At 44.3% G+C, this 23,904-nt stretch overlaps 1 protein-coding gene across 1 annotated transcript in view; it reads left to right on the forward strand.

The window, feature by feature from the left end:
* Positions 1-23,904, forward strand: part of LOC139392798 (synapsin-3-like) — a 134,286-nt gene that overhangs the window by 34,657 nt on the left and 75,725 nt on the right. Inside the window, exon 4 of the mRNA XM_071141056.1 lies at positions 11,025-11,116. Within this exon, the coding sequence (XP_070997157.1) occupies positions 11,025-11,116 (92 nt within the window). The remainder of the gene's footprint in view (positions 1-11,024; positions 11,117-23,904) is intronic.

Below are 23,904 nucleotides of genomic sequence, written 5' to 3' on the forward strand. Positions count from 1 at the left end.
TTTGACTCCAGGCCACCAAAGTTCTCGTTTACACGTTTGTCACCTGACCATAGCGAAAGGCACCTTGTGCACATGAACCTCAATGACACAAATTAGCAGAATTGTAAAAATACTCTCAAAGATTTCAGATGAGCTTTGTGTTGTGTGATGTTAGCAAGGAGAGAGGCGGAGGAGAGGGAAGGCTAGGGGGGACCATATTTGGAGTCTATTGCTGTTTTTACTGTGCTGTCCACTTGTCCTGGGGCCCTGTCTGTGTCTCTCTCTGTGTGTGTGTGTGTGTGTGTGTGTGTGTGTGTGTGTGTGTGTGTGTGTGTGTGTGTGTGTGTGTGTGTGTGTGTGTGTGTGTGTGTGTGTGTGTGTGTGTGTGTGTGTGTGTGTGTGTGTGTGTGTGTGTGTGTGTGGTACAGTTGGGCAGAGTGCTCTCAGAATGCTGATTTATACCCTCCGCCGCCTGTTCAGAGGGCCTAATACAGACTTTAAAATACTCACAAACACTCTCATACAAACACTCAGTTCCAAGATGGCGCCAGAGAGGACGGCTGACCTTTTGTTGTCTCTTAACCAACCGTGCTATTTTGTTTTCTTTTTTCTCATTGTTTGTAACTTATTTTGTACGTAATGTTGCTGCTACCGTCTCGTATGACCGAAAATAGCTTTTTCTTTAATGAGTCAGACGAGAGGGATTTACTCCAGACACCAGAACAGGCCTTCATCCCCATCATTTGCAGGAGAAGAGACTGAGGATTCGTGGGAGGAGATAGAGGTGCCTTGTCAGGATCCGCCAACGAGTAGCTAATCTGCCATTGGTCCTATTGGCCAAAGTACAATCGCTGGATAATAAATTGGACTCACTAAAAGCACGTATATCCGGCCAACGGGACATTAAAAACTGTATCTCATGTTTCACGGAGTCGTAGCTGAACAACGACATGAATAACATACAGCTGCCAGGTTATACATTGTATCGGCAGGATAGAACTGCAGCCTCTGGTAAGAAAAGGGGTGGTGGTCTATGTGTATTTGTAAACAACAGCTGGTGCACAATATCTAAGGAAGTCTCTAGGTTTTGCTCGCCTGAGGTAGAGTATCTTATGATAATCTGTAGACCACACTATCTACCTAGAGAGTTTACATCTGTATTTTTCATAGCTGTCTACATACCACCACAGACCGATGCTGGCACTAAGACCACACTCAATGAGTTGTATACCGCCAGAAGCTAACAGGAAAATGTTCATCCAGAGGCGGCACCCCTAGTGGCCTGGGACTTTACTGCAGGGAAACTAAAATCCGTTTTACCTCATTTCTACCAGCATGTTAAATGTGTAGCTATTCCCTTCGCAAGGCAATCAAACAAGCAAAGCTTCAGTATAGAGACAAAGCAGAGTCGCAATTCAACGGCTCAAACATGAGACGTATGTGGCAGTGTCTACAGTCAATCACGGATTACGAAAAGAAACCAGCTCCATCGAGGACATCAACGTCTTGCGCGCCAGACAAATTAAACAACTTCTTTGCTCGCTTTGAGGACAATACAGTGCCACTGACACGGCCCGATACCAAAGCCTGTGGGCTCTCCTTCTCCGTGGCCAACGTGAGGAAAACATTTAAACGTGTTAACCCTCGGAAGGCTGCCGGGACCAGACGGCATCCCTAGCCATGTCCCCAGAGCATGAGCAGACCAGCTGGCTGATGTGTTTACGGACATATTCAATCAATCCCTATCCCAGTCTGCTGTGCCCACATGCTTCAAGATGGCCACCATTGTTCCTGTCTCCAAGAAAGCAGAAGTAACTGAACTAAATGATTATCGCCCTGTCATCATGAAGTGCTTTGAGAGACTAGTCAAGGATCATATCACCTCCACTCTACCTGATACCCTAGACCCACTCCAATTTGCTTACTGCCCCAATAGGTCCACAGACGACGCAATCGCCATCACACTGCACTCTGCCCTATCCCATGGGGACAAGTGGAATACCTATGTAAGAATGCTGTTAATTGACTATAGCTCAGTATTTAACTCCATAGTACCCTCCAAACACGTCATTAAGCTCAAGACACTAGGTCTCGACCCCGCCCTGTACAACTGGGTCCTGGATTTCCTGACGGGCCGTCCCCAGGTGGTAAAGGTAGGAAACAACATCTCCACCCCGCTGATCCTCAACACTGGGGCCCCGCAAGGGTGCGTTCTCAGCCCTCTCCTGTACTCCCTGTTCACCCTTGACTGCTTGGCCATGCACGCCTCCAACCCAATCATCAAGTTGCAGGTGACACTACAGTGGAAGGACGGCCTACAGGGAGGAGGTGAGGGCCCTCAGAGTGTGGTGTCAGGAAAATAACCTCTCACTCAATGTCAACAAAACAAAGGAGATGATCGTGGACTCCAGGAAACAGCAGAATGAGCATCCCCCCATCCACATCGATGGGACAGTAGTGGAGAAGGTAGAAAGTTGTAAGTTCCTCGGCGTACACATCACGGACAAACTGAAATGGTCCACCCACAAAGACAACGTGGTGAAGAAGGCACAACAGTGCCTCTTCAACCTCCAGGAGGCTGAAGAAATGTGGCTTGTCACCTAAAACACTCACAAACTTTTGCAGATGCACAATCGAGAGCATCCTGTCGGGCTGTATCACCGCCTGGTACGGCAACTGCTCCACCACTGGGTGCAAACGACCTGCCCTTCAGGACACCTACACTACCAGATATCACAGGAAGGCCAAAAAGATCATCAAGGACAACAACCACTCGAGCCACTGCCTGTTCACCCCGCTATCATCCAGAAGGCGAGGTCAGTACAGGTGCATCAAAGCTGGGACCGAGAGACTGAAAAACAGCTTCTATCTCAAGGCCATCAGACTGTTAAACAGCCATCACTAACATAGAGTGGCTGCTGCCAACATACAGACACAAATCTTTGACCACTTTAATACATTTAATAAATGGATTTAATAAAGGTATCACTAGTCACTTTTAATCACACCACTTTATTAATGTCTACATATCCTACATTACTCATCTCATACATATGCTGTATTCTATACCATCTGCTGCATCTTGCCTATGCTGCTCGGCCATCGCTCATCCATATGTTTATATGTACATATTCTTATTCACCCCTTTACGTTTGTGTGTATAAGGTAGTCGTTGTGAATTTGTTAGATTACTTGTTAGATATTACTGCACGGTGTCACGTCCTGACCTTAGTTCCTTTTGTATGTTTCTATTTTAGGTTGGTCAGGGCGTGAGTTGGGGTGGGCATTCTATGTTTTGTTCTTGTGTTTATATTTCTATGTGTTTGGCCTGGTATGGTTCCCAATCAGAGGCAGCTGTCAATCGTTATCTCTGATTGAGAACCATACTTAGGTAGCCTGTTTTCCCACTCTTGTTTGTGGGTGGTTATTTTCCGTTTGTGTTTTTCACCATTCGGGATTGTTTCGGTTCTTTCTTTATTCGCTTGTTCGTTTGTTTCCTGTGTTCAGTGTAATAAATATGACAAACACTTAGCACGCTTCATATTGGTCTGATATTTCCTACTCCTCCTCAGAAGAGGAAGATGACAACCGTTACAGTCGGAACTAGAAGCACAAGCATTTTGCTACACTCACATTAACATCTGCTAACCATGTGTAAGTGAACAATACAATTTGATTTGATTCGAAATGTGCAACCAGAGGGGAAGAAACTCTAGACCACCTTTACTCCACACACAGATACACGTACAAAGCTCTCCCTCGCCCTCCATTTGGCAAATCTGACCATAATTCTATCCTTCTGATTTCTGCTGGTTAGCACAGACTGGAAAATGTTCTGGGATTCTTCCAATGGCATTGAGGAGTACACCACATCAGTCACTGGCTTCATCAATAAGTGCATTGATGACTTCGTCCCCACAGTGACTGTACCTACATACCCCAACCAGAAACCATGGATTACAGGGAGCATCCGCACTGAGCTAAAGGGTAGAGCTGGGAAGCACAGCCGAGAGCCGCCCCGTGACACAAGCCTACCAGACGAGCTAAATTACTTCTATGCTCACTTCGAGGCAAGTAACACTGAAGCATGCATGAGAGCATCAGCTGTTCTGGACGACTGTGTGATCACGCTCTCCACAGCCGATGTGAGTAAGACCTTTCAACAGGTCAACCAACATTCACAAGGCCACAGGGCCAGACAGATTACCAGGACGTGTACTCGGTGCATGCGCTGACCAACTGGCAAGTGCCTTCACTGACATTTTCAACCTCTCCCTGTCTGAGTCTGTAGTACCAACATGTTTAAAGCAGACGACCATAGTGCCTGTGCCCAAGAACACTAAGGTAACCTGCCTAAATGACTACTGACCCGTAGCATTCTCGTCTGTAGCCATGAAGTGCTTTGCAAGGCTGGTCATGGCTCACATCAACACCATTATCCCAGAAATCCCAGACCCACTCCAATTTGCATACCACCCCAACAAATTCAGAGATGATGCAATCTCTATTGCACCACACTGCCCTTTCACATCTGGACAAAAGGAACACCTATGTGAGAATGCTATTAATTGACTACAGCTCAGTGTTCAACACCATCGTGCCCTCAAAGTTCATCACTAAGCTAAGGACCCTGGGACTAAACACCTTCCTCTGCAACTGGATCCTGGATGTCCCGCACCCAGGTGGTAAGGGTAGGTAACAACACAACCACCATGCTGATCCTCAACACGGGGGCCCCTCAGGGGTGCGTGCTCAGTCCCCTCCTGTACTAATTATATATATTTGAACCTTTTTTAACTAGGCAAGTAGGCTAAGAACAAATTCTTATTTACAATGACGGCCTACCCCAGTCAAACCTGAACGACCCTGGGGCAATTGTGCGCCGCCCTATGGGACTCCCAATTACTGCCAGATGTGATGCAGCCTGGATTCAAACCATGGCCTGTAGTTTATTTAATGTAACCTTTATTTAACTAGGCACGTCAGTTAAGAACAAATTCTTATTTACAATGACAGTCTAGGAACAGTGGGTTAACTGCCTTGTTCAGGGGCAGAACAACAGGTTTTTACCTTGTCAGCTTGGGCTTTTGATCTAGAAACCTTTCTGTTACTGGCCCAATGCTTTAACCACTAGGCTACCTGCCGCCGCAACTAGTGATGCATCTTGCACTGAGATGCAGTGCCTTAGACCGCTGCGCCACTCGGGAGCTGTTCACTCATGACTGCACGGGCAGGCACGACTCGAACATCATCATTAAGTAAGCCGATGACACAACAGTGGTAGGCCTGATCACCGAGAACGACGAGACAGTCTATAGTGAGGAGGTCAGAGACATGACCTCAAGACAAAGGAGATGATTGTGGACTCCAGGAAAAGGACGACTGAGCACGCCCGCATTCTCATCGACGGGCTGTACTGGAGCAGGTTGAGAGCTTCAAATTCCTTGGCATCCACATCACCAACAAACTAACATGGTCCAAACACACCAAGACAGTCGTGAAAAGGGCACAACAAAACTTATTCCTCCTCAGGAGACTGAAAAGATTTTGCATGGGTCCTCAGATCCTGAAAAAGTTCTACAGCTGCACCATCGAAAGCATCCTGACTGGTTGCATCACTGCCTGGTATGGCAACTGCCCGGCCTTCGACCGCAAGGCACTACAGAGGGTAGTGAGAACGGCCCAGTACATCACTGGCAGGAATGTACGGCCCAGTACATTCCTGCCATCCAGGACCTCTATACCAGGCGGTGTCAGAGGAAAGCCCTAAAAATTTTAAAAGATTCCAGCCACCCTAGTCATAGACTGTTCTCTCTGCTACCGCATGGTAAGCGGTACCGGAGCGCCAAGTCTAGGACCAAAAGGCTTCTAAACAGCTTCTACCCCCAAGCCATAAGACTCCTGAACATCTAATCAAATGGCTACTCAGACTATCCCCCTCTTTTACGCTGCTGCTACTCTCTGTTATTGTCTGCATAGTCACTTTAATAACTCTACCTACATGTACATATTACCTCAATTACCTTGACTAACCAGTGCACCCGCACATTGACTCTGTGCCGGTACCCCCTGTGTATAGCCTCGCTATTGTTATTTTCCTGCTGCTCTCTAATTATTTGTTACTTTTATTTAATTTTATTTGTAAGCATTTCACTGTAAGGTCTACTCCTGTTGTATTTGGCGCATGTGACAAATCAAATTGGATTTGACACAAATTCGTGCACAAATTTGAGTTATGCACGTGCACTCTATCTCAAGTCCAGATTTGACCAAGGCAGCTTCAAGGATGGAACACTACAGAGCCACTAGAGAGACTTTAATCAGTTAAGTCATGGAACACTCTTCTTGAGGCCAGGGTATGGTTTTAGAAACAAACACATATAGGACAGTTAGCACTTCAGATCCTGTTCCTCGAATATTAACAGGTTGTGGGAGATTTGGTGTGAGTATCATTTAGGCACTCATTGAATTGTCCTAGAAAGATGGCTCTCTGGCCCGACTGCTTGGTATGTTGGACACCAGCATCAAAGTCCTGTACTGCAGCCTCCTGGCACATTTAGAAATACTGCAACTCTAACACAGAGATCCAGCGTTAAATGACACCAGTGGCGGTTATAGAGGAAAGAAGAATCGTGTACTGGGGGGCAGTTTAAGGGGAGAGAAGGCAGTTCCCATGTATCCTGTCCTGTTTTCCTTTCCCAGGGTGAGAGCTGCTCTAACACAAATCTGAATCTATTACCCTGATGGTAACCATGGCACTGTCAAACAGGCCCTGTGTCCCGGGCACTCGCCCCAGTCACAAAAACGGCTCATCCATAACTGTCCAATGACAGAGGGCCCCACCGAGCCAGCCAGCCAATAGCAGGAGTTGTGGAGCGTTTTTGGTTGTTGCCAGAAACTAGCCCACTCTTCTGGTTTTATCTGGTCACAGCAAATGTCAATGTAGGTCCCTGCTGAGGGATTGCAATTTGCCAGGGGGATGAGTTGCAGATCTGTATACTGGGTTGTGTGGCGTGTGTGTAGATGTGTGCGATTCTCTGTGCGCAATTCTCTGTGCATTAGTGTGTGTGTGTGTGTGTGTGAGAAAGTTAGCACCTCTGTGTGTGTCTGTTATGTCTTTTAAGAGTATTTCTTGGTGATGGTAAAGCATTGTGCCGAGCACACAGATGTTTCGTTGAGAGGCGGGTATCAGTGGAGAGGAGCTGAGGAGTGGAAGGGAGCCAAGTTCCAGTGTGTTGTGTCTTTGAGGCGCATTGAGAGTGAGTGGCGCCTTGCTGTCCCGTAAATGAGATTAGGGAATTTACTCGCCCCCTGCTCTCTTCTTCTCCTCTGTAAGCGCAACACAATAAATAAAAAGAGGGGGTATTTTTTTTACAGAAAAAACGACTGTTTTGTTAAGTTGGCACATTGTTCTGGAAACAAACAAATGAGGAAGACATTGAGGAAGACTCCCCCATACTTTTTGTTTGTGCTGGCCACAATTGAGCATTTTGAATAGGATTCTGGAGTATATTGGTTGCAATAAACTGTACAGAAGACACTGTTTTCTATTCAAGTTAATGGAGGCTTTGGCCTGCATCCTTTCCTACAAAGTATCCACTCTGCAGAGACCCAGAAAGATAGCCGAAGAGCAACGCTGGCGCCTCACAAAACAACAAACACTGGAAGTTAAGGAAAGTAATGGTCTCTTCAAGTTATGGCCTTTTGGAGATTGACACATGTCAGTGAGGTCTCAGAGTGCTTCTCAGGTTAGAGGACAAGCTCATGTTTCTCCATCAATACCTCAGAGGCCGGACTCACATTGCCTGAACTTTAAGTCATCCATGTTCCTGGGAGTTCTTGTCATCCACGTTCATCGGCCAAGTACAATGCCTACACCGGTGTCTTTTGTTTTTCTATTTGCACAGCACATGTTTCGAACGACATTTTGTGGCTTTACTTTGACAAAGTTCGTATTAACACTAGAGCAGCTAAACAATCCCGTCCTGTGTGTGTGACTCGACCTCAATCTGTATATAGACGTAGTGTACAAAATGTCAATACCTTTCTAATATTGACTTGCACCCCCCCCCCCCCCCCCCCCCGCCTTTTTGTCCTCAGAACAGACTTAATTCATCGGGTCATGGACTCTACAAGGTGTCGAAAGCGTTCCACAGGGATGCTGGCCCATGTTGACTCCAAAGTTGGCTGCATATCCTTTGGGTGGTGGACCATTCTTGATACACACAGGAAACTGTTGAGCGTGAAAAATCCAACAGCGTTGCAGTTCTTGACACAAACTGGTGCACGTGACACCTACTACCATGCCCCATTAAGAGGCACATACTGTAACTATTTTTCACCTGTCTTCCTTCCTCTACACTGATTTGAAGTGGATTTAACATGTGAGATCAATAAGTGATCGTAGCTTTCGTCTTGATTCACCCCGTCAGTCTACACCACGGAGAGTTCATAATGTTTTGTACTCTCAGCGCAGCTTGTTTATTTACATGAGTAACTCATTGTTTAACTATGTAGCCTATAGGAAGAGTGAATTATTGAATTTGGCCCACCACGAGCCCATGTAGGTTCCTCATATGACAAATTACATCACCAACACGCTCTCCAAATTGAATTTTTCATAGTAGAAAAGTTGCAGGACAACACATTGAGGACCCATTAAAATGCCTGCCTTAGTGTCACGCTACATTCGTCAAAGTGATGTTAAGTCTGACAAATGTTACCACTAGAAGTCGGAGGTCAACATCTTGCTGTTCCGAGGTCAAGCTCTTACGGATCTCTCTCTGTGGCTTTTGGTTCATAACGTCTAACGGGAGCACCTAGCTAGGACTTGGAGGGCCTGAGACGAGCTCTACTCTAACTCTGTAACATCCCACACTGCAGTATACGTACTGAAACCGATCCTTCTTGACATTTGACCCCTAACCCTCACCTCTCCTTCCATCCCGAGTAGACTGGCCTCCCCATCTCCACAGAGCTAACATGTTGGAAGCATGTTCATAGTAAAGTAAGGCAGGAATGTTGTATTTTCTTTAGGGTTCATTAGCTTTTTGGCCATCAGTGAAGCTAAATCTTTTAGGGTACCGACACCCAAACAAGGTCATCAAGGCCAAAAACAACGACGTGAACCCAGCATATGATCAAACAAAACCCCAAACTGAAATGACTGCAGTGATTTTGTTATTTTATTATGATTTGAAAAAATATGTCAAATATATTTGAAATGTAGTGTTTAATTCCTTCCTGATTCCTGGCTTAGGACAGCATCATTCATTGGCCTGTCTGTCTCTGTGGTTCTCTAGCATAAATATGGTGTGTTTTATCAGCCCACACTTTAGCAGACATGCCATACATAGAGGATGTGTGTCTCAATAACAAGTTCCCCCACTGGGCCACAGCCATTGTGCAAGTGCCTGATTGTACAGTATTTACCTTGCAGCAAAATGTACTAATAGCTAATCATGTATGTGATCTGTGTCTGGGCTGAAGCAGATGTCGGTAGATTTGGAATCTGTTATGAATTTATAACATTTAGGCACAATATGCGCGTGTCTCCTTGCGAGGTACTGTCCTGAGAACACAGTCAGCCAGTGAGAGACTAAAAAAACAGATTCATGGGAGTTAAATCTCTGGAGCAAATATTTTTCTAACTTGTAATTACATAAGAGACAATGGAGGCACTTGGCCCCTAATGCCCCATTGTAGTCCCTTCCCAGAGCTCTCTCCCAGACAGGCCAAGCTGCAGTGTCCCTTCCCCTCCAGAGAGGATCTCTGCTCTGCCTGGGAGTTTGATCAAGTCATTAAGTAGCTGCCTGGGCTAAAGCCTCCCTCCCTGTCACAAGGCCTCTGCTGTCCTGTCCTCTCCGGGAGGCCACAGACAGACTCTGGATAACTTGATTAGTCTATCTGTCTCTCCTCTCTGGCTCTGTATCTCTCTGTATCTCTGTGTCTCTGTATCTCTGTGTCTCTCTCTCTCAATTCAATTCAATTCAAGGGCTTTATTGGCATGGGAAACATATGTTAACATTGCCAAATCAAGTGAGGTAGATAATATATAAAGTGAATATATAAAGTGAAATAAACAATAAAAATTAACAGTAAACATTACACATACAGAAGTTTCAAAACAATAAAGACATTACAAATGTCATATTATATATATATACAGTGTTTTAACAATGTACAAATGGTTTCCTTCATTTCGGGTCAGTCACAGTGGTCAGGTATTCTGCCGCTGTGTACTCTCTGTGTAGGGCCAAATAGCATTCTAGTTTGCACTGTTTTTTTGTTAATTCTTTCCAATGTGTCAAGTAATTATCTTTTTGTTTTCTCATGATTTGGTTGGGTCTAATTGTGCTGCTGGCCTGGGGCTCTGTAGGGTGTGTTTGTGTTTGTGAACAGAGCCCCAGGACCAGCTTGCTTAGTGGACTCTTCTCCAGGTTCATCTCTCTGTAGGTGATGGCTTTGTTATGGAAGGTTTGGGAATCTCTTCCTTTTAGGTGGTTATAGAATTTAACGGCTCTTTTCTGGATTTTGATAATTAGTGGGTATCGGCCTAATTCTGCTCTGCATGCATTATTTGGTGTTCTACGTTGTACACATTTTTGCAGAATTCAGGGGTGACTGGAGCTTAAGTGGTAGAGCCTTCCACACCACTCACTTACACATGACATCATAGATTCTGAGTGATGGGTGTTTTCTGCTGCAAACTATTTTGAACGTTGATGTTTCCCACTCACATCCAAGTGTGGCAACATTAGTGTGTGTGTGTGTGTGTGTGTGTGTGTGTGTGTGCGTGTGCGTGTGTGCGTGTGCGTGTGCGTGGGGAATGTTTTACTCTCATATAGTTCAATTATTTTACAGAAAGCCATAGGAAAGGGCAGGTGGCTTTTATGTTCGTGTTGAAAAGTTAGAGGACTGTTTTATGTGGTTGATTCAGGCCTATATACACCAAATGGAAATTGTGTTTTACAGTCATTTGCTACTTCTATCCCCCAGTGAATAATGTGTATAATCAGCATGGTGTTTTTCTCCTTGTTTCACAGGCAGAGTTCTCAGAGATCAACCTGGCTTCGTACATGAACACTGGGTGTATGATTGATATGCAGGCCATAAGAGGAGGAACCAAAGTGGTCAGGTAAGGTAACAAAGAGAGAGAGCGATGGAAGGAGATGGAGAAAGAGAGAGCGGCCCCTGTATGTCCGTCAGTAGCTCTGCTCTGACGCATTTGCCCACGCATCTTCAGTCTCCCTCAGTGGGTCCAGACAATGGCTCCAGTTATTCCCTTTCAACAGCCACCAGCTACATTGTAGACAAGTAATATGTGTGTGTGTGTGTGTGTGTGTGTGTGTGTGTGTGTGTGTGTGTGTGTGTGTGTGTGTGTGTGTGTGTGTGTGTGTGTGTGTGTGTGTGTGTGTGTGTGTGTGTGTGTGTGTGTGTGTGTGTGTGTGTGTGTGTATATATACATTTGCTTTCAGTCACAAAAAAAGACATCACAAAAGACGATGGAGCCAGTGGGAAATTATATGAAAAGGACTGGCTATTACTGTCACGCAAAACAATTCTGTGAAATACCTCTGAAAAGAAGTACAGCATCAAAAGCACCCAACCTTATTACCTCGGTATCCTTCCTCCCAGCCCAAACACTACTTCTCAGAGTTCCAGAATTCCCTCCTCAATTTTGTTCTGTGTTCCATACATCAGCAAGGTTCCAAAATGGAACCGTCTTCACACAACTTCTTTACATACCAACTTCTTCCGCTGTGGGCTGCAGTAGAGCAGTTTTTCTGGTAGTTTGGGAGTTGACGTCACCCCCTGCCTCTCTCTTCTTTAGCAGGGTTTCAGGCCCTGATTTGCAAATTAGATTAGCTAATGAGGTGCATGCTGCTGTGGAGCGTCAGACCACTGCTTGTTTCACAGCCTTCTGGGGAATGCACTAGCCTGGTCCCAGATCTGTTTGTGCTGTCTTGCCATCGGCATAACAATGACCATAGGAGTTGGAACAAACAGATCTGGGACCAGGCTAGTAAATGTACTACTCAGCTCTATGCTGGCATCGCAACGATAGTTTATCGCTGTAAGGAACATTGTATTTGTCTTGTATACACATAATCTGAAAAAACAACCTTCAGGGTTGGATCTGGCAGTCGTACAGGAAATGTTCAGGACACGAGGCCGTGTGTAGTTTGAAACAGTTTGAAGTTAAGTCAAGGATACACAGTGGCTAGAATAGACAGATTGTAGTGTTGTGTATCATGCCATTCTGTTGTAGCTTGTTGTCTGGGAGGTGGATGCATGCCTGGCTGTCCATCACTGAGGTTATTGTATTGCTTGCCTGTATTATGTAATCAATTCCCTTGGATTGACTGCAATAGAGAGTCAATGCCCACATGAAAAATACTACAGCTTACTATAGAATACTACAGTACTTACTATAGAATTCTTTAGAATACTATTCTACACACTAGGGCTGACCCCAATTAGTCAACTGGTCGATTGTTTTGTCGTTAGGCTGTTGGCCCGAGATTGTTTTGGTAGAGCAGAAACAAATATATATACAGTTCAAGTCTGGAAGTTTTTTTTCACAATTCATGACATTTAATCCTAGTAAAAATCCCCTGTCTTAGGTCAGTTAGGATCACCACTTTATTTTAAGAATGTGAAATGTCAGAATAATAGTAGAGAGAAGTATTTCTGTCAGCTTTTATTTCTTTCACCGCATTCCCAGTGGGTCAGAAGTTTAGATACACTCAATTATTATTTGGTAGCATTGCCTTTATTAACTTGGGTCAAATGTTTTGGGGAGCCTTCCACAAGCTTCCCACAATAAGTTGTGTGAATTTTGACCCATTCCTCCTGACAGAGCTGGTGTAACTGAGTCAGGTTTGTAGTCCTCTGTGCTCGCACATGCATTTTCAGTTCTGCCCACAAATTTTCAATAGGATTGAGGTCAGGGTTTTGTGATGGCCACTCCAATACCTTGACTTTGTTGTCCTTAAGCCATTTTTCCACAACTTTGGAAGTATGCTTGGGGTCATTGTCCACTTGGAAGACCCATTTGCGACCAAGCTTTAACTTCCTGACTGATGTCTTGAGATGTTGCTTCAATATATCCACATAATTTTCCAACCTCATGATGCCATCTATTTTGTGAAGTGCACCAGTCCCTCCTGAAGCAAAGCACCCCCACAACATGATGCTGCCACAACCGTGCTTCACGGTTGGGATGCTGTTCTTCAGCTTGCAAGCCTCCCCCTTTTACCACCAAACGTCATTATGCCCAAACAGTTGTATTTTTGTTTCATCAGACCAGAGGATCTTTGTCCCCATGTGCAGTTGCAAACTGTAGTCGGGCTTTTTTATGGCGGTTTTGGAGCAGTGGCTTCTTTCTTGCTGAGCGGCCTTTCAGGTTATGTCGATATAGGACTCATTTTACTGTGGATATTGATACTTTTGTACCTGTTTCCTCCAGCATCTTCACAAGGTCCTTTGCTGTTGTTCTGGGAATGATTTGCACATTTCGCACCAAAGTACATTCATCTCTAGGAGACAGGACACTTCTCCTTACTGAGCGGTATGACGGCTGCGTGGTCCCATGGTGTTTATACAGTACTTTCATACTATTGTTTGTACAGATGAACATGGTACCTTCAGGCGTTTGGATATTGCTCCCAAGGATGAATCAGACTTGTGTAGGTCCACATTTTTTTTCTGAGGTCTTGGGTGATTTCTTTTTATTTCTTTTTATTTTATGTATTGTTTTACGTCAAGCAAAGAGGCACTGAGTTTGAAGGTAGGCCTTGAAAGACATCCACATGTACACCTCCAATTGACTCAAATGATGTCAATTAGCCTTTCAGAAGCTTCTAAAGCCATGACATCATTTTCTGGAATTTTCCAAGCTGTTTAAAGGCACAGTCAACTTAGTGTATGTAAACTTCTGACCCACTGGAATTGTGATACAATCTGTCTGTAAACAGTTGTTGGAAAAATGACTTGTGTCATACACAAAGTCACTTACACATACACTAACTCACTAAGTCACATACACTAGTTTGTTAACAAGAAATGTGTGGAGTGGTTGAAAAACGAGTTTTAATGACTCCAACCTAAGTCTATGTAAACTTCCGACTGTATATACACACTACCTGTCAAAAGTTTTTGAACACATGCCCATTCAAGGGCTTTTCTTTATTTTCTACATTGTAGAATAATAGTGAAGACATCAAAACTATGAAATGACACATATGGAATCATGTAGTAACCAAAAAAGTGTTAAACAAATCAAAATATGTTTTAGATTCTTCAATGTAGCCACCCTTTGCGTTGATGACAGCTTCGCACACTCTTGACATTCTCTCAACCAGCTTCACCTGGAATGCTTTTCCAACAGTCTTGAAGGAGTTCCCACATATACTGAGCACTTGTTGGATGCGTTTCCTTTACCCTGTGATCCAACTCATCCCAAATTATCTCAATTGTGTTGAGGTTGGGTGATTGTGGAGGCTTTCCTTCTTGGTCAAATAGCCCTTACACAGCCTGGAGGTGTGTTGGGTCATTGTCCTGTTGAAAAACAAATGCGCAAACCAGATGGGATGGCGTATCGCTGCAGAATGCTGTGTTGACCATGCTGGTTAAGTGTGCCTTGAATTCTAAATAAATCACTGACAGTGTCACCAGCAAAGCATCCCCACACCATCACACCTCCTGCTCTATGCTTTACGTTGAGAACTACACATGCAGAGATCATCTGTTCACCTACACTGTCTCACAAAGACACAGAGATTGGAACCAAAAATCTCAAATTTGGACTCATCATACCAAAATACAGATTTCCACCGGTCTAATGTCCGTTGCTCATGTTTCTCGACCCAAGCAAGTCTCTTCTTCTTATTGGTGTCCTTTAGTAGTGGTTTCTTTGCAGCAAATCGACCATGAAGGCCTGATTCACGCAGTCTCCTCTGAACAGTTGATGTTGAGATGTGTCTGTTACTTGAACACTGTGAAGAATTTATTTGGGCGGCAATCTGAGGCACACTTAACTCTAAAAAACTCTGCAGCAGAGGTAACTCTGGCTCTTCTGTTCCTGTGGCGGTCCTAATGAGAGCCAGTTTCATCATAGTGCTTGATGGTTTTTGCGACAGCACTTGATGAAACTTTCTAAGTTCTTGAAATCTTCCGTATTGACAGACCTTCATGTCTTAAAGTAAAGATGGATTGTAGTTTATCTTTGCTTATTTGAGCTGTTCTTGCCATAATATGGACTTGGTCTTTTACCAAATAAGGCTATCATCTGTATACCACCCCTACCTTGTCACAACACAACTGATTGGCTCAAACACATTAAGATGGATAGAAATTCCACAAATTCACTTTGAACAAGGCACCCCTGTTAATTGAAATGCATTACTAGTGACTTCCTCATGAAGCTGGTTGAGAGTTTACCAAGAGTGTGCAAGGCTGTTATATTTTTTTGGGTACTACATGATTCCCTATGTGTTATTTCCTGGGTTTGACGTCTTCGCTATTCAACAATACATAATTATGTATTTTCTACATTGTAGAATAATTGTGAAGACATCAAAATATTGAAATATGAAATAACACATATGGAATCAAGTTTTGGTTTGTTTCATTCCATTTATGATTTTTGTCAATTTAGTCATTGTCTTTTGTGTGGAGTGCTCCTGTCAATATTGAGTAAGGACTCGCATGCATGAAGTTGACCTATAGGCTACCTTGCCTGCGCGCAAACTTAGGCATATAAATGTGCCAATTTGAGGATCTGATCGTATTTCTGATTGGCTTAACGCACCACCACTAAGGAGCTGTAGAGCTTCTCAAAGTAATGTTTACTTCACATCAAACAGCAAGCAAACAAAGTCTGTGTGTATTTTAATTGATTTGAATAATATTTCCAACACTGTCCCTTTCGATAACCACTCGTGAAAGGGTAAAATGCTCTGATCCAGTGGAAACATCATTAAAAAAATGCCTGATTTACTTCTTATCAGCGCTTGACTTGGACTGAAATAGGTTTCGTTACTCTTTTTTTGGGTTCTGGTACTGTTTATTTAGATGCAGGAGCCAAGTCAAGTACTGCTTCTTGTCCCTTGCGCAAATTGCCTACAGTTGTGTCTGTCCCAAGCTCACTGGCACAGGAAACTCTGAGGGCCCAGAATATGTGTAGCCAATGTGATTTTATAGGATATTTGTTTTTAATCAGGATATTTTCTACCTGCAAGCTGCAATGGTTTTATTTGTTGGCTTTATGTAGGCTATTTTTACATAGTTGGCAATGGCAATAGAAGTTACTTTTTAGCCACATTAACCACATGACAATAATTTTGAGCTATGTTATTATAAATTAAATTAAACTTTCACGAAAATGTCAATATGAGAATCATAACTGGCACGCAGATCGGTATAAATGGTAAGATAAATTGACATTCCACATGAGAAAAGTTGCGGACTCCTTCTGTAGCCTATTACTGGCACCTTCAAGAGAGTAATGGCAGAATCTGAGAAAGCCAGCAAGAGCGAGAGGAGGATGCTCTTTTTGTTTTTGGGGTTATCTAGATCTCTGGGATTATTTCATCAAACTGTGAGCTTAAATAGTACGTACACACCCGAACCATAAGCCATGGATAACAGGCAACATCCACACTGAGCCAAAGGGTAGAGCTGCCGCTTTCAATGAGAGGGAAGCTTATAAGAAATCCCGTTATGCCCTCCGACGAACCATCAAACAGACAACGCGTCAATACAGGACTAAGATCGAAACATACTACATTGGCTCCGACGCTCGTCGGATGTGGCAGTGCTTTCAAACTACTACAGCCTACTAAGGGAAGCAGAGCCTAGAGCTGCCCAGTGACACGAGCTTACCAGACGGGCTGAATAACTTCTATGCTCGCTTCTAGGCAAGTAACACTGAAACATGCATGAGACCATCAGCTGTTCCGGACGACTGTGGGATCACACTCTCTGCAGGAGATGTGAGTAAGACCTTTAAACAGGTCTACATTCACAACACCGCAGGGCCAGACTGATTACCAGGACGTGTACTCTGAGCATGCGCTGACAAACTGGCAAGTGGCTTCACTGACATTTTCAACCTCTCCCTGTCTGAATCTGTAATACCAACATGTTTCAAGCAGACCACCATAGTCCCTGTGCCCAAGAACACTAAGGTAACCTGCCTAAATGACTACTGACCCGTCACACTCTCGTCTGTAGCCATGAAGTGCTTTGAAAGGCTGGTCATGGCTCACATCAACACCATCATCCTAGAAACCCTAGACCCACCCCAATTTGCATACTGCCCCAACAGATCCACAGATGATGCAATCTCTCTTGCACTCCCACACTGCCCTTTCACATCTGGACAAAAATAACACCTGTGTGAGAATGCTATTAATTGACTACAGCTCAGCGTTCAACACCATAGTGCCCTCAAAGCTCAAAGCTGGGACCAAACACCTCCCTCTGCAACTGGATCCTGGACTTTCTGACGGGCCACCCCCAGGTGGTAAGCGTAGATATCCGCCACACTGATCCTCAACACGGGGACCCCTCAATCCCCTCCTGTACTCCCTGTACTCCCTCATGACTGCACGGCCAGGGACGACTCCAACACCATCAAGAGGGCACGAAAAACCTATTCCCCCTCAGGAGACTGAAAAGATTTGGCATGGGTCCTCAGATCCTCAAAAGGTTCTACAGCTGCACCATCGAGAGCATCCTGATGGGTTGCATCATTGCCTGGTATGGCAGCTGCTCGTTCTCCGACCACAAGGCACTACAGAGGGTAGTGCGTAGAGCCCAGTACATCTCTGGGGCCAAGCTTCCTGCCATCCAGGACCTCTATACCAGGCGGTGTCAGAGGAAGGCCCTAAAAATGTTCAAACACTCCAGCCACCCTAGTCATAGACTGTTCTCTATGCTACCGCACGGCAAGCGGTTCCGGAGCGCCAAGTCTAGGTCCAAGAAGCCATAAGACTCCTGAACACTAATACCCAGACTACTTCTACCTAGGCTATTTGAATTGCCCCCCGTTCTACGCTGCTGCTATTCTCTGTTATTATCTACATATTACATCGACTAACCGGTGCCCCCACACCGTAATGGTACCCCCTGTATATAGTCTCGCTAATGTTTATTTTACTGCTGCTCTTGAATTATTTGTTACTTTTATTTCTTATTTTTTGGGGGGTATTTTCTTAAAACTCTGTTGTTGGTTAAGGGCTTGTAAGTAAGAATTTCACTGTATGGTCTACACCTGGTGCATATGACAAAAACAATTTGATTTGATTTAAAGCATCAGACAAGCTCAATTCATATAGTTGTTTTTATAACAACTGATAGGGAATGTCTACAGTATATTTGATGTTTGGAAATACTATAAATCGATTGGTCGAAAGAACAGATGACTTTTGGTCGACAAAGATTTTTGTAGTCGGGGACAGCGCTACTACACGCTATAGTATCCCTCAATCATGTGTAGTACTATATACAGTGCCTAGCGAAAGTATTCGGCCCCCTTGAACTTTGCGACCTTTTGCCACATTTCAGGCTTCAAACATAAAGATATAAAACTGTATTTTTTGTGAAGAATCAACAACAAGTGGGACACAATCATGAAGTGGAACGACATTTATTGGATATTTCAAACTGTTTTAACAAATCAAAAACTGAAAAATTGGGCGTGCAAAATTATTCAGCCCCCTTAAGTTAATACTTTGTAGCGCCACCTTTTGCTGCGATTACAGCTGTAAGTCGCTTGGGGTATGTCTCTATCAGTTTTGCACATCGAGAGACTGACATTTTTTCCCATTCCTCCTTGCAAAACAGCTCGAGCTCAGTGAGGTTGGATGGAGAGCATTTGTGAACAGCAGTTTTCAGTTCTTTCCACAGATTCTCGATTGGATTCAGGTGTGGACTTTGACTTGGCCATTCTAACACCTGGATATGTTTATTTTTGAACCATTCCATTGTAGATTTTGCTTTATGTTTTGGATCATTGTCTTGTTGGAAGACAAATCTCCGTCCCAGTCTCAGGTCTTTTGCAGACTCCATCAGGTTTTCTTCCAGAATGGTCCTGTATTTGGCTCCATCCATCTTCCCATCAATTTTAACTATTTTCCCTGTCCCTGCTGAAGAAAAGCAGGCCCAAACCATGATGCTGCCACCACCATGTTTGACAGTGGGGATGGTGTGTTCAGCTGTGTTGCTTTTACGCCAAACATAACGTTTTGCATTGTTGCCAAAAAGTTAAATTTTGGTTTCATCTGACACCTTCTTCCACATGTTTGGTGTGTCTCCCAGGTGGCTTGTGGCAAACTTTAAACTACACTTTTTATGGATATCTTTAAGAAATGGCTTTCTTCTTGCCACTCTTCCATAAAGGCCAGATTTGTGCAATATACGACTGATTGTTGTCCTATGGACAGAGTCTCCCACCTCAGCTGTAGATCTCTGCAGTTCATCTAGAGTGATCATGGGCTTCTTGGCTGCATCTCTGATCAGTCTTCTCCTTGTATGAGCTGAAAGTTTGGAGGGACGGCCAGGTCTTGGTAGATTTGCAGTGGTCTGATTCTCCTTCCATTTCAATATTATCGCTTGCACAGTGCTCCTTGGGATGTTTAAAGCTTGGGAAATCTTTTTGTATCCAAATCCGGCTTTAAACTTCTTCACAACAGTATCTCGGACCTGCCTGGTGTGTTCCTTTTTCTTCATGATGCTCTCTGCGCTTTTAACGGACCTCTGAGACTATCACAGTGCAGGTGCATTTATACGGAGACTTGATTACACACAGGTGGATTGTATTTATCATCATTAGTCATTTAGGTCAACATTGGATCATTCAGAGATCCTCATTGTGAACTTCTGGAGAGAGTTTGCTGCACTGAAAGTAAAGGGGCTGAATAATTTTGCACGCCCAATTTTTCAGTTTTTGATTTGTTAAAAAAGTTTGAAATATCCAATAAATGTCGTTCCACTTCATGATTGTGTCCCACTTGTTGTTGATTCTTCACAAAAAAATACAGTTTTATATATTTATGTTTGAAGCCTGAAATGTGGCAAAAGGTCGCAAAGTTCAAGGGGGCCGAATACTTTCGCAAGGTACTGTATAATGTTGTAGAATACTAAAGCAATTACTACAGTAATGTCTGCAAAAACACTATATTTGTTTTAACTATTGTAAATACTACAGTGTTTAATTTGCATATACCCTGCCCATCCCCTTCCCCCACATCCCAATTTGTGCCACCCGTAAAAGAGAAACCTACATGCCAAGTATAGATCATATAAACTCAGCAAAAAAATAAACGTCCTCTCACTGTCAACTGCGTTTATTTTCAGCAAACTTAACATGTGTAAATATTTGAATGGGCATAGCAAGATTCAACAACTGAGACATAAACTGAACAAGTTCCACAGACATGTGACTAACAGAAGTGGAATAATGTGTCCCTGAATAAAGGGGGGGGTCAAAATCAAAAGTACCAGTCAGTATCTGGTGTGGCCACAAGCTGCATTAAGTACTGCAGAGCATTTCCTCCTCATGGACAGCACCAGATTTGCCAGATCTTGCTGTGAGATGTCACTCCACCAAGGGACTTGCAAGTTCCCGGACATTTCTGGGAGGAATGGCCCTAGTCCTCACTCTCAGACAGGTCCCAGACATGCTCAATGGGATTGAGATCTGGGCTCTTCGCTGGCCATGGCAGAACACTGACATTCCTGTCTTGCAGGAAATCATGCACAGAACTAGCAGTATGGCTGGTGGCATTGTCATGCTGGAGGGTCATGTCAGGATGAGCCTGCAGGAAGGGTACCACATGAGGGATTGTGAGGGAGCACATCGTTGAGACTGCCTGCAATGACAACAAGCTCAGTCCAATGATGATGTGATACACCGCCCCAGACCATGAAGGACCCTCCAAATCGATCCTGCTCTAGAGTCCAGGCCTCGGTGTAACTCTCATTCCATCGACGATAAACGTGAATCCGACCATCAACCCTGGTGAGACAAAACCGCGACTCTTCAGTGAAGAGCACTTTTTGCCAGTCCTATCTGGTCCAACGATGGTGGGTTTGTGCCCGTAGGCAACATTGTTGCCGGTGATGTCTGGTGAGGACCTGCCTTACAACAGGCCTACAAGCCCTCAGTCCAGCCACTCTCAGCCTATTGCGTACAGCCTGAGCATTAATGGAGGGATTGTGCATTCCTGGTGTAACTTGGGCAGTTGTTGTTTCCATCCTGTTACTGTCCCGCAGGTGTGATGTTCAGATGTACCGACTCTGTGCAGGTGTTGTTACACGTGGCCTGCCACTATGAGGACGTCCTGTCTTCCTATAGCGCTGTCTTGGGCGTTTCACAGTACGGACATGGCAATTTATTGCCCTGTGCACATCTGCAGTCCTCATGCCTCCTTGCAGCATGCCTAAGGCACGTTCACGCAGATAAGCAGGGACCCTGGGCATCTTTCAAGACTCTACCTAGAGCTGGCCGCCTGGCCAAACTGAGCAATCGGGGGAGAAGGGCCTTGGTCAGGGAGGTGACCAAGAACCCAATGGTTACTCTGACAGAGCTCCAGAGTTCCTCTGTGGAGATGGGAGAACCTTCCAGAAGGACAACCATCTCTGCAGCACTCCACCAATCAGACATTTATGGTAGTCCAGACGGAAGCCACTCAGTAAAAGGCACAAGACAGCCCACTTGGAGTTTGCCAAAAGGCACCTAAAGGACTCTCAGACCATGAGAAACAAGATTCTCTGTTCTGGTGAAACCAAGGTTGAACTCTTTGGCCTGAATGCCAAGCATCACGTCTGAAGGAAACCTGCCACTATCCCTACGGTGAAGCATGGTGGTGGCACCATTATGCTGTGGGGATGTTTTTCAGCGGCAGAGACTAGTCAGGATCAAGGGACAGGAATGGAGCAAAGTACAGAGAGATCCTTGATGAAAACCTGCTCCGAGCGCTCAGGACCTCAGGGCAAAAGTTCACCTTCCAACAGGACAACGACCTTAAGCACACAGCCAAGACAAAGCAGATGTGGCTTCAGGACAAGTCTCTGAATGTCCTTGAGTGGCCGAGCCAGAGCTCGGACTTGAACCCGATCCAACATCTCTGGAGAGACCTGAAAATAGCTGTGACGCTCCCCATCCAACCTGACAGAGCTTGAGAAGATCTGCAGAGAAGAATGGGAGGAACTCCCCAAATACAGCAGTGCCAAGCTTGTACCCAAGAAGACTCGAGGCTGTAATCGCTGCCAAAGGTGCATCATCAAAGTACTGAATAAAGGGTCTGAATACTTATGTAAAATTTAAGAGAACATTTTGATACATTTGCAAACATTTCTAAAAACCTGTCTGCTTTGTCCTTATGGGGTATTATGTGTCGATTGATGACGAAAAACGAACTAATTTAATCCATTTTAGAATAAAGCTGTAACGTAACAAAATGTGGATCAAGAGAAGGGGTCTGAATACTTTCCAAATGCACTGTATACTATAGTTAACCCTAAATACTACAGTATACACCAGTATACTACAGCGAAGACTACAGTTTAGTCCGCAAAACACTACAGTGAATACTTCAGTATTTATAAGATAGTATAGTATTTTTTCATGTGGGTGGTGAGTCAATGGTGGGAAAATGTCGATAACTTCTCTAAGATGCGGCTGTTGTTGTCCTCTTAGCTTGACACACATTCCCCTCTGCCATACAATAGTATAGCCTATCACTGCCTATACTCAGAAGATACTCAGGATTTACTGTAGTCTATAAACAATTCTGTATTAGTGCCTAAGCTAGGCTAATAATGACTACTTAGGAAAATGTTACATTTTATTCTTGGCCTAAATGAAAACAAATCTTACAAATCCTATATGCTTTGAGACACATTCCTAAAGATAATCATATCGGATAAACAGCATGTTTCCTGAGGACCTCAGATTAAAGGCATTATGTTTTATAACATAAATTGTGTGTGTGTGTGTGTGTGTGTGTACATAAAGTGTGTACTGTACATGTAAGTAGTTGGTTCTCACAGCTTTCAAACTGCTCTGTGTGTGTATTTGTGTGTGCGCCTGTGTGTATTTGTGTGTGTCCTGGTCAGTTTATAGGGCTCCTGCTGTTCCGTCCGTGCAGGGCTGCATAAATAAGGGCCATGTTCCGTTCAGCATTCTGACCCTTGGCATCTGGCTGCGGGTGCGCTCCCTAAACACTTCCCCACTTCCCCTCCCCTCTACTGGCCTATCAAGGCAGCACACTTTCTCACAGTTCTGTGGTTTCAGACTTGTTTATTCAAGTGGAACTTCTTAGAAGTGCAAGGTTTCACTTGTTTGTCATATATCAACTAAACTGTAACAAGTGTACTGTTACCCTGTGGGTTTTGATGCGGCCGATGCATATGTAATTGCGTTGCGTGACTGCACATGCACTTGTATGGGTGCACAAATGACAACAAAACAATGTAGAACATGAAGATTCAAGCTTTTGTACATGACTTGGTCCTCCTATGATGACGTTAGTAGGACCTGCTGTTACTGGGTATTAGAAAAATTCAAGTGGTTCTGCTCTTGTTATTTTCTGCCTTGGAGTAGAGGCAGGCAGGTTTTTGAGCATATATGGTGCGTTCTCGTTTGTGCAAGAGTCGCATCCAAAACGTGCCGTCACCCGTTTTGGTTTCATTTAGCTATTTCTGCCAAACCCCTCCAGCCCAACTGCTGAACTTAACTTAAAGCAGAAACACTGGTCTGGCAAAGTGTTTCACGATTATAGCAATGGAGCATGATTAGCCACAGCAAAAACACTCAGATCAGCACAGCCAAAGGTTTCTTCTCCACAGTCCGGCTCCTCCTGTGATGAATGAACTGAAATCCAATCATAGAGGTGATTACAGTAATGGCAAACA

The sequence above is a fragment of the Oncorhynchus clarkii genome, chromosome 33 (genome assembly GCF_045791955.1).
Source record: "Oncorhynchus clarkii lewisi isolate Uvic-CL-2024 chromosome 33, UVic_Ocla_1.0, whole genome shotgun sequence".
Classification (NCBI taxonomy): Eukaryota; Metazoa; Chordata; class Actinopteri; order Salmoniformes; family Salmonidae; genus Oncorhynchus; species Oncorhynchus clarkii.